Source organism: Phaethon lepturus, unplaced genomic scaffold (assembly GCF_000687285.1).
Source record: "Phaethon lepturus isolate BGI_N335 unplaced genomic scaffold, ASM68728v1 scaffold2887, whole genome shotgun sequence".
Lineage (NCBI taxonomy): Eukaryota > Metazoa > Chordata > Aves > Phaethontiformes > Phaethontidae > Phaethon > Phaethon lepturus.
Window position 1 is genome coordinate 1 of NW_010549608.1, and position 10,435 is coordinate 10,435.

At 38.1% G+C, this 10,435-nt stretch overlaps 1 protein-coding gene across 1 annotated transcript in view; it reads left to right on the forward strand.

Moving 5' to 3' along the window:
• Window positions 1–291: 291 nt before the first annotated feature.
• LOC104623256 (15 kDa selenoprotein) overlaps window positions 292–10,435 on the forward strand; it is a gene marked incomplete at its 3' end in the record, with an annotated part of 26,998 nt that continues 16,854 nt past the window's right edge. The window contains 3 exon segments of the mRNA XM_010290295.1: window positions 292–325; window positions 328–359; window positions 3,242–3,409. Coding sequence (XP_010288597.1) covers window positions 292–325; window positions 328–359; window positions 3,242–3,409 — 234 coding nt within the window.

Consider the following 10,435-nt stretch of genomic DNA (forward strand, 5'->3'; position numbering starts at 1 on the left):
ACTCCCTGGAACGAGAAAGGACTTTGTTCAGGGTTGTTTCTGCAGTGCCCGACTAAGGCGGTGGAGTGGCATCTCCTGCAGCCTCTCTGTGAAGCGCTAATCTGAACAGACAAAAATAGCTTTGCTTTATACTTCTCAAAGAGGTTCTGGGTTAGCTGTTTCTGCTTGTGGTGCCGGGCGTTAGGAGCAAGTCTAATCTCTCTCGTATCAGGCACTGTGTTGGGCATCCGCTGTGGGTGAGGTCCTTCAGCGGCCTCCTGGCGACGCTGGCAGGGGCGTTCCGGCACCAAGATGGCGGCGGGCGGCAAGTTAAAGACCCTGGGGCGGACTGGTTCTGGTTGCTAGTGGGGCTGCAGGCGGTGAGAAGCCGTTCTGGTTTATTGGCGCTCGGGCTGAGTGCGGCTGCGGTTTCCTAAGGGAGTGTGTAAGGCGGGATGGGGCGGGAGCGAGACGTGTCCCGTAGCGGGAGGCGGAGGCAGCGGGGCTTGCCCTGCCTATCCTATGCCCGAGGCGTCGTCCCTCCCCTGCCTCTGTGGCCGTCTCTTTTGCTCTCTGTGTCGGAGACTGTTCTCTGCTGCTGCCTTTACTGCTCCAGACTTCGAGGGCCGCGTTTTGAAGCGTGAGCACCCCTCCGTCTTGTTCCTCGCCTCGGCCCCGGTTTGCCTTATGAGTGGGAAAACGTGGCGATCGCTGCGGGTGTTGCAGTGACTCTTGAAATACATTTACAGGCTTCTTAGCCCCTTTTTTTATGGTACTTATGTGTTGTTATAAATCTCGTGACCCGGGTTGTCCTTAGTTACAAAATTAAGAACCGGTTTGCAAAGTGAAGCTAGGTGGCTTTTGATTTCTAACTGAAGGCTGTCCTGTGAAGGCTGGCCGTCAAGGTTTTCCAGGCAGGACAGCGTTCTCTGTTTTAGTGCACCTGATGCCCTTGAAGTTCTCACCCAGCTGTGGTACAGAGACATGAGGTTATACAAAAGACCTGTTCCAGTGTTTCCAATATCTATTAAGTACTTCCTAAAGCAACTTGTATTGATGCTGCATTTGCTTTAATTATCTAAATTACCTAATTAGCTTTCACATTATCTAATGTGAAAGCAAAGCAGTCGTATAATGTGTATTTGTAGTCAAAGCTTTAAAGGAGAGCATGCAGCGGAAATGAGGCACATCGCTGGCTAAATAGCTGAAATTATCTTGTTCTGATGGGAAATTAGCTTCTGAAGTGTGAGGGTTCTTTTCTAATCCTAAACAGAAATATTTATTATGATTAGTATACTTATTATTTCAGGATAGTACAACAGTTACAGTACTAAAAATTGAGGGAAAATATTAGGGAGAGCCAGTTTCTTCCCCCCTGCCTTTTTTTTGTCCCCCTCTTCTCCCTCCCTGTGGTTTTATTCTGAAGCTGTTTTGAGCTTCTTGTGTAACCAGAACTACTTCACTGAGGAATTCTGTTGCAATGGAGACTTTACTTGCTTTCATACAGTTTTTTGGTTGGTTCTGCTGCCCAAAAAGCCAGAGTATTGACTCTATATATGTCTCTGCTGGGGAAAGGTGTGAGCAGCATTGCTGGTGGAAACAACACGACAATGCCAGTAATACCATTTTTACTCCCAGGTGAACAGATACAAAAGTGAGGAAAAGATGACATTTTAAAGCATAAAAGGGGTGGATGGCAAGCAGCAAGGTGCCAGAAAACTGTTGTAGCTATCATCATCATTAATTTAATAAGTGAACAGTAATTAAAGTGTAGCTTTGGCGGTGTTTGGAATCCTCCTTAGATTTTCTATACTACTGTGGTGGCATTATATTTCTTATTGCCAGTATCCCTCAGAAAGGATAAATAATAGACTGCTCCAGTAGAACAGGGTTCCATTTTTGCTTCCATGCTGTCACATATAGATATTACTTTAGCAATGTCCTGTAGGAAGAAGAAAAATAGCTTTCTGCCTGACAGAATAGTAATTTCAAAATAATTTTCCATACATCATACTTTTGTGTTTGTGCTTTAACTTTTTTTAGCAGATAGAGAGAAACAGAATAATGAGGCACCTAATATATTTTCTACCAATTCCTAATCCATAACACTTCCTATCTATCACATCAGTGACATGTCTTTGGTTATAGTTTGGCCACTTCAGGGGAGGAAATGGGATTTGTCTCTACCTTACTGGGGTATGCTGTATATATTAAATGATGGGTAAATGTGAAGAGAGGTCTGATTTGCTGAAGGACAAACTTAGTTTTTCCTCTGTATTTTTATGTTTGGCCCAGCATAATTCTTCTGACTCTTGGTCTGTCATCATCCAGTCCAGTTTGCTGGTATCATCTCTATCTTTTCTGAACACAGAGATGCTTGCCAATTATTTTGTTGGTGTTCTAGATGTTGTGGGTTTTGCCCAAGGTCTTTCACCCAGACTGCGAAGCATCTGGGAAAACTGTCTCCTTTCTCTCCTTTCTTATTTTCCTGTCTCACTTCCTACTCCTCGCCCAGCATATAGCTGGAAGGAAGGGTTTTAAGATAGGGTCTGAGAAATCCCTCTGTAGGGAAGTAGGAATGGTGAAACAAAACCAAAATATCATGTAAGTGCTGGAATAGTTGGTAAAATTGTTTTTGCTCTTCGTTAAAAACAGAAGTGGTGTTTTACATAGAAGCTACGTAATTGAGTTGCCTATTTTAATGTATTACTAAAGTCGGAATTGCAGGTTTTTATCTACACTTCCACTTTTAGTATGTGATTTTTCCTGTAATATTAATGCAGACATGAATTAAAATCCTACTTGTATACTCTGTTGAGCAGTTTGGTCCATTTCATCGGTGGTTGTGCTTTTCCCAAGCTTAGCTGTTATACCTATTTTCCAGTGTGTTTTTGGTGATACATAATTTACTGAAATTGTTTTGAAAGAGCAGTAGCCATGCGCATTTAAGCTGATTCATTATGTTTAGTGTTTTCTTAATTTGGAGCTAACAATAGGAAAACAGTAGGGTTGTCAGAAGTGTGTATAAATGAACTTTGGCAGGTTTGATACCTTCAACTATACATATTATAAGTGTCTAGAATTCACTATCAGTTCAAGACCATCCTTCAAAATAAGGAGGTGTTTTGCACTTATGGGTAGGCCATTACAGGTTACTGTAAAACAGTCACAAGAGACTCAGTTGTTCTTCCTAATCATTAAAGCTTTTAAAACATTCCTTTTTTAATTTAGTACTAAAGTATAACATTGTATTGACTTTCAGATAAGTGTATATGGAGCACAGTTGTCATCAGAAGCTTGCAGAGAGCTGGGCTTCTCCAGTAACTTGCTGTGCAGTTCTTGCAACCTTCTTGGACAATTCAATCTGAATCAGTTGGATCCGTTCTGCAGGCAGTGCTGCCAAGAAGAAGCTCAGTTGGAAACTAGAAAGGTGGGTTTTGGACCAAATCCTTTGTGGAATAATTTAACGTGTTATATTTATGAAACTTTTCATTCTAAAAATATATGAGAATCTGGATTATAATCTGAAGAAGAAAATGCAATGTTTCTTGATAGCCCAATATACATAGGGTCTTGATTTGCAGACTTGCCGTAGTGCTCTAAAATAATGTCCTTGTATGAGCAGAGGAACCTTTGGCTCTGTGGCAGCCCGTCTCTAGTGTGAAGTGACTAATGGGAGCTATGTCCAACTTCTTTAAATTGAAAGATGTGTAGGATTTGAGAGGGGGATGGGGGGAAAGAGGATGAGGAAACTGGTGTTCTTGATTGAAGCTATTGCTTGGTCATTGACCCCTAGTGTAATGTCCAGGATAGTTCAGTTCAGTGCCTGGGAACAAAAGGCTGGTACAGCTGTCAGATCAACTCCTCAAGTGGCACAAACCTGACAGAACCAGGGCTGCTCAACTCCATTCTGCGGCAGCGAGAACAGCTAGATTCTAACAGCTCGAAGTACTGGGAATGATCTTTCTCAGAGCCCATGCTGTGCTTCAGTCAGGCTAAGGCAAAACCTTTCCTTTATCTGTAGTAAATAAATACCTGTCTTGCTTAAGGTACATCAGCAAAGAAGAATTTTTAGAGCCCTTGAAGAGAATACATGCTTTCAAATATGTTGTTATTTAGGAGTACTCTAGAATACATGGAAGACCAATCAATTATAAGGAAAGTAGAGACTTCAAGGGGAAGAAGAGATGCTGAAATTATTTTTAAAGGCTGGGAGATAGCTAAATAACTGACAACATTGAATTAATGAAGAAATCTAGCAGGTTTCTCCTGTCAGTTAAATTCACCATAACATTTAAGAAAAGGTCTGCCTAAAATTTTTAACAAAATAACTGATTACAGTGTTAGTTACAATATTATTAAATATCAAGAAGCAAGTGTTTGGGATTTGCAGAGTATTAATTATTAGTTCATTAATATTGAGAGACTAAGGTAAGAGGTAAGACTGTAAATTCATATATTGACAAAAGAATGCTTGCAGTAATATTTCAGTACAATCCTTATGGGACTTGATATCTAAGACTTTCTCTTTGCTAGATATATGAATCTTATAAAGGAAAGTTTGTTGATCTGGAAAATGCTCCAGTTCTTACATATATATGTATATACATATCTATACATATACAAACACACATACAAAAGCTGGAAAGTTTCAGAATAAAATCTAATTAAATGTACTAAGAGGGAATGGAAAAATAGGAAGGGATCTCCAACTGTACTGTGGTTGTGTACCACAACCAGTAACACTTGCAGTGGCAGCAGCAAGGCTTCCTGTCCTCACAATGAGTGGATGCTTTTATTCAGATAATATTCTTGCACTTTTGCCTCAGTGTGCATAAGATGTAGCACAAGTTCTTGTGGAGCAGGATAATTTCTGTGGTCATTTGTTGTGAAAATAAACTAAAGGAGTTATGCTGCATTTCTGTCAGTCTGACTTCTTGGCGGGGGGGGCGGGGAACCAGTCTTTTATCAATTTATCAGTAGTTTACTCTAGGATGTAACTTAGTTTGCACTGTAAACATTGCATTAATAAAAGTTGTATCAAACAACAGAATTTGAATCAATAGGTATTTTTCTGATTATACTGAATCAGACCTAGATTTCGCAGTGTGGATAATAACACTTTTTGTGTAAGACTAATAAAATGCCCTTTTGTGGTCAGGGCTTTACATTATAAATATTGGTAGTCTCAAAACTTTTTCTATTTTAGTCACGCTGAATGTAGCAGAAAAAATAGCATAGAGCTGGGCAGGGTCTCAAGGCTGTTTGACAAACCCCTTCACAGTGAACCAGCAGGTGTTGTATATTCATAGGAACCAAGAGATTGTATATTATAAGTTGGGTTTTTTTAAATCTGTCTGTGTGGTTTACCCAGTTTCATTTTCTGCTTGAGCTTTGTAGTAAATATCACAGAGTCACAGAATGGTAGGGTTTGGAAGGGACCTCTGAAGATCATCTGTTCCAACCCGCCTTCCAAGGCAGGATCACTTAGGGCAGGTTGCACAGGAACGCGTCCAGTTGGGTTTTGAAGGTCTCCAGAGAAGGAGACTCCACAACCTGTCTGGGCAGCCTGTTCCAGTGCTCTGTCACCCTCACAGTAGAGAAGTTTTTCCTCATGTTGAGGTGGAATTTCCTGTGCTGCAGTTTATGCACATTGCCCCTCGTCCTATCACTGGGCACTACTGAAAAGAGACTGGCTCCATCCTCCTGACAGCATATGAACAATTTGCTACTATAGCACAATTCAGTGTACATCTTGTAAAATTGAGATTTTGAGCTAGCATGTTAAGTATCAGCTTGAATTATAGGAGTGATTATGATACTATTTTCATGCATTTTCATGTTTGGTTTTTAATGCAGGCTTTCCGTATTGTGTCTGTGAATAGAAACTTTGGATTGTTCTAACATGATGATTATATGGTTGAGTGCTAAGTTACAGCGTCATTTCTAATATTCTTCTGAATGCTGTTTCAGAAGGTAGATTTTCTTATATTGTTACCACTGCCTGGAAGTGTATATTTCAGATTTGCTGATCGACTCTGACTTTTTTTTTAAAACTTGTAGAGTAACTTCCTTTGAAGACTAGCCAGTGGAAAGTTAGTGTTGGGAGAAAGGACCATGAATATTAACAGATTGTGTTCAGAATCATCACACTTTGGATTGTCTTGGGTTTAAATACAGTCCTGGTTGTAATAGGTATCTAATTTTTAATTTTTATGCAAGAGCAAAAACTTAAGCTCAATCTAATCTATAGTAGCTTCTTGCTGAAGTAGTATTTTCATGACGTGTGCAGAATGGAAAAACTGAATGCTACATTTTTTCCCTTTTCCTTGTTTTTTTAGGTTACTGTAGAAATCTTCTTTCTAAGGAGAATTTAATAGTCAAGAGTGAATGGATGTTGAAAGTCTTAAAAGTGTGTTTTTCCTACCCTCTTCCTTGTAGAATTTTTAAATTTTACTCTAAAAACCTGCATCTAGATGCAAGATGTCTGACTTGCTGATTAGGCACCTTATACGTTGCTGAGTTGCAGAGCAGTGGTGCTCTGGGCTTTGCTAATGCCATGACTACATGCTTGAACATCCTGAAAGTACAGGCATTTTTTCTTCTGAACCATGATTCCAGTACATTACCTACCTTGTTCATTATGTGAGCAGATACTTGTTCCCATCATGTGACACAGCATGTTGGTAGTCTGTGCTGCCGAGGGACTTGCAAATTATTAAGATTCCAGGACAGACTTCAGGATTTTAAGTTTATTCTCCTTATAAGTATGTGGCAAGTGTTAGAAATGGAGAAAGCAAGAGTTAGTTTACTGCATGACTTGCACCTGAGTTTTAAATGAGAATTTAAAATTAAAGATAAGGGGATAGCATGTGCATCTCAGAATTTTTATGTATCATTGCTACTTTTCACAAATGATCTGTGAAGTATGCCCAGTCCTAAAAATATTTTGTGCTGCATTGCATCAGTGGAACCTCAAATGAGATGTTTACGTTCTTCAAGTGTTTCATATCCTTGAAAGATGTTTATTAATCCTGGTCTTGTTATTGGTCCAGTATTATGTGAATTGACATTGCGGAAAGTAGCTGTGAGGTACTCTTGTTACCCAGTATGTCTTGCTCTTAACTTCTGCTGACACCTGTCCAGTGAAATATTTTAATTACTTCATAATTGTACTGTGGGTAAAACAAAAACATTGTTTTGGTTATTTGCTCCTTTTCTAGAGATTTTTGTATTCACTTTCAGACTAATTCAGAAGCTAGCTTAAACAGTATTGCTTTAGACAGCTGCAAGTTTTAAGCCTCAGTCTGTCAGATGCAGAGTACTGCTGGTGTGTAAAATGTAGAAGGATGAAATGGAGGTGAAGCTAACTGTGTGTGAAATTGTAGTAGCAGGAGAGATTGTCCATATTTTTCAGTAGCTGAAAATAGCTGCACTCCATCTGCAGCTTCACTTATGCTGTGTGATCATTTCAGACATAGCTACAAGCGAATTCCATTAATTGTGTATTATAATCTAAGATTTATCTCAACAGTATATGCATGTCAAAATCTGAATTTTAAGAATTAACTCTATGATGAAATTTGCAATACATTACATTTCACAAGTTGCACTGTGCAGGATTGCTACAATCCTTCAAAGTCATACATATTTCTAAACAGAGCTTTGAAATATATTTTGCTAACTAAGATGTGAGCTTCAGCATTTTAAATTTCTATTGTTAAGTATTTGTCATGTTGTAATGTTATGGCTTTTGGTGAATTAGATAATGGAACATCAGGTGTAAGCAAAAATTGGCCAGGAAATTTGAGACACGAAAATGGATAGATTAGATGGCAAATTGTCAAGGGTAACATCACACTTGTCTATCATACACCATTTCTAAATAGTTTATGATTCTGATGTAAAACAAGGCAAACATAATGATACAGAAGTCTATATGCATACTTTTAGTTACATAGAGATGGGTAATAAGTGCTCCACTGTACCAGTCTAAGCAAAACCATCTACAATTCTGAGATTTTAAGCAACTTTCTTGTGCATGTGTTCAGACTTGTCAAAATATAAGCTATCAAAGCATGGTTTAATAATTTACTGGAGTATCTGGCCTCTGCATTGCTAAGATAATGAGAAATTTAGGATTATTTTTCACCGAACTTGTACTAGATTTAACAACATAAATAACTAAAATATTTCAGAAACTTGAAATGGATTATTGTGCTGTAAGAGAGGAGGTTTCCAACTTGATGTTCTTCCTGCACCAGTAAATATAAAAGTTTCCTTTCATCTTGACATGAAAGTATTATGAAATACTAACCTGAAATAAATGCGGGCAGCTTAAACTTTGGCTATTACTTTTCCAAAAAAATCTTGAAGCTCATCTTAAGGTTGCTTTACATTCAGATGCCCATTCTACATCCTACCTGAACCTAAAATGACTTTCAGTATTTATGACTGCTGTTTGAAAGTTAATGCAAGTCTATGGACATAACACCATAAACAAACAGAATGGATGAGATCTAGAAAACAGTAGTATTTAGTGACCTTTAAGTATTGTTTTCTCAGCACTTTGAAAAATGCTGAAAACAGAGAATGAACTGGGGAAAAAATTCTAAGAATGGATACTAAAACACTGGAAAACGGGGAGAAAAGTCAAAGCACAGTGGAAGAAACTTTCCTAGAGTTTTATTATGGATGTGGCCAGTTGTGTAAGCATGTCTTCATTGCAGCTAGATTGATCAAAACATGTGGCAGCTAGGCATGTTGCAGACTGGTTCCCTAGCTGTTGCATTGTAATTGGTGCTGTACTTAACCATAGTGTCAGCTACTCTGACATTTCTGCAGGAAGATCATATGTTTTCACTGCATCAAGCTGAGATTCTTTTCCTTGCAAGTCCTTGAAGGTACTTGAAATTCTGGGAAGTCATTTTAAGACATGAATGATTTGGCCTGTTTCAATGCTGCAAAACCACAGAACTTGTGGTCTGTTGAAAGCAAAGCCTTGTCTCTGACCCCTTCTTCCATATCAGCCACGTGTTTCGGCATAGTATCACAGAATTTGAGAGGTTTTTCTGGGTGAAAAATATGGAGGTGAGGAATGATACAGAAGAGTGAATTATACTTAATTTAGCCCATGTAATAAATAGCTCTTAATGTTCAACTCGGTCTATTCTGAAGAAAAGATGACTCTTAATTTCACTGAAAAGTAAAAAAGTATGCCTATACAAATTCAATTTTCTGTAGTGTACCTTATCTGTGACTCACAACAAAATTGTCACTCAGGCCTTCAAACATTATAGGGTAGGAGATGAGCATGTATGCAGAAAGTGTTCCTCAGAACAGCTTATTTTAATCCTAATGGATACTACTTATTCTCCTTATGATGTAGTTTGACCATAACTTAAAACCAATTCTTTGGCTGGAGTTGGTGCTAGACCCTTCCTGGAAATGAAATAAATATTTCGTGTAATACTAGTAATAAACATGTCCACTGTAACTATGACTGTGTGCTACTTTAATTAAAAATCAAATTGAAAGCTCTCTTAAAACTCCACATTTTTACATGTGCAGACCTTTTAAATGTGCTGTTATGAATTACAAGAAGGAATAAGGTGACAGTCTTGTTCAGACTTAATTTTTAAAACTCAAAATAGTTTACAAAACTCACAATGATTACTGAAACTAGAAAACTTGAAATGCATTTAATGCTTTAGGCTACTCTTGTGTGACCCAATTTAGTTTCATTTTTCAGGGTTTTTTCTTTTCATTTCATTAATTAAACTGCTGCACTCAAATTACTGTTGGCTGCCTGCTTGTTCTGCCAGAGGGTTTTAATATGAATAGTTCCAATGAAGCAGTCTCATATCTTGCTTTTTAACTTTATGGGTAAAAATAGAGAACTACTTGGAATTCATTGACATCTCAGTGGTGCAATGTAAATGTAAGTCACATTAATATGTGTATAAATTAGTTAGAATTTTAGTTTACCTGTATCTGTTTCACAAAAAACACAGCAAAAGCTGGTGTTTATAAAATCCTTCGTTTGATTTCTTAGAAAGCAGATCATGCTTTTATGTAGCTGTACTCCTTAGTTCTAGCATGCTACATAAAAACAGTTCATTGTTATTGTTTTTACCAAGTGTGACTTTCAAAAAGAGAATAATTCAGTGACAGCATATTTTATTGAATGCTCAAGTAAATGAACTCTGTAATTAAGACTAATATGTCAAATAATCGTGTTCAAATTTTGCTTTAAACTAAAATGTGTCCCAGCAGTTAACAGAGGAATAATTTTATGGGGACTATTGATAGGGAAGTTGAGGAATTGAGATTATTGTGTTCTCTCTGAGAAAGTCTCTTATATTGTCACTTCAGAATATTATGCACAGCCATTCCTTGTACTAAAATGTGCTGAGTGGATGTCCTTCCCAAGAACTTTACCATGTATGCTCTTTCC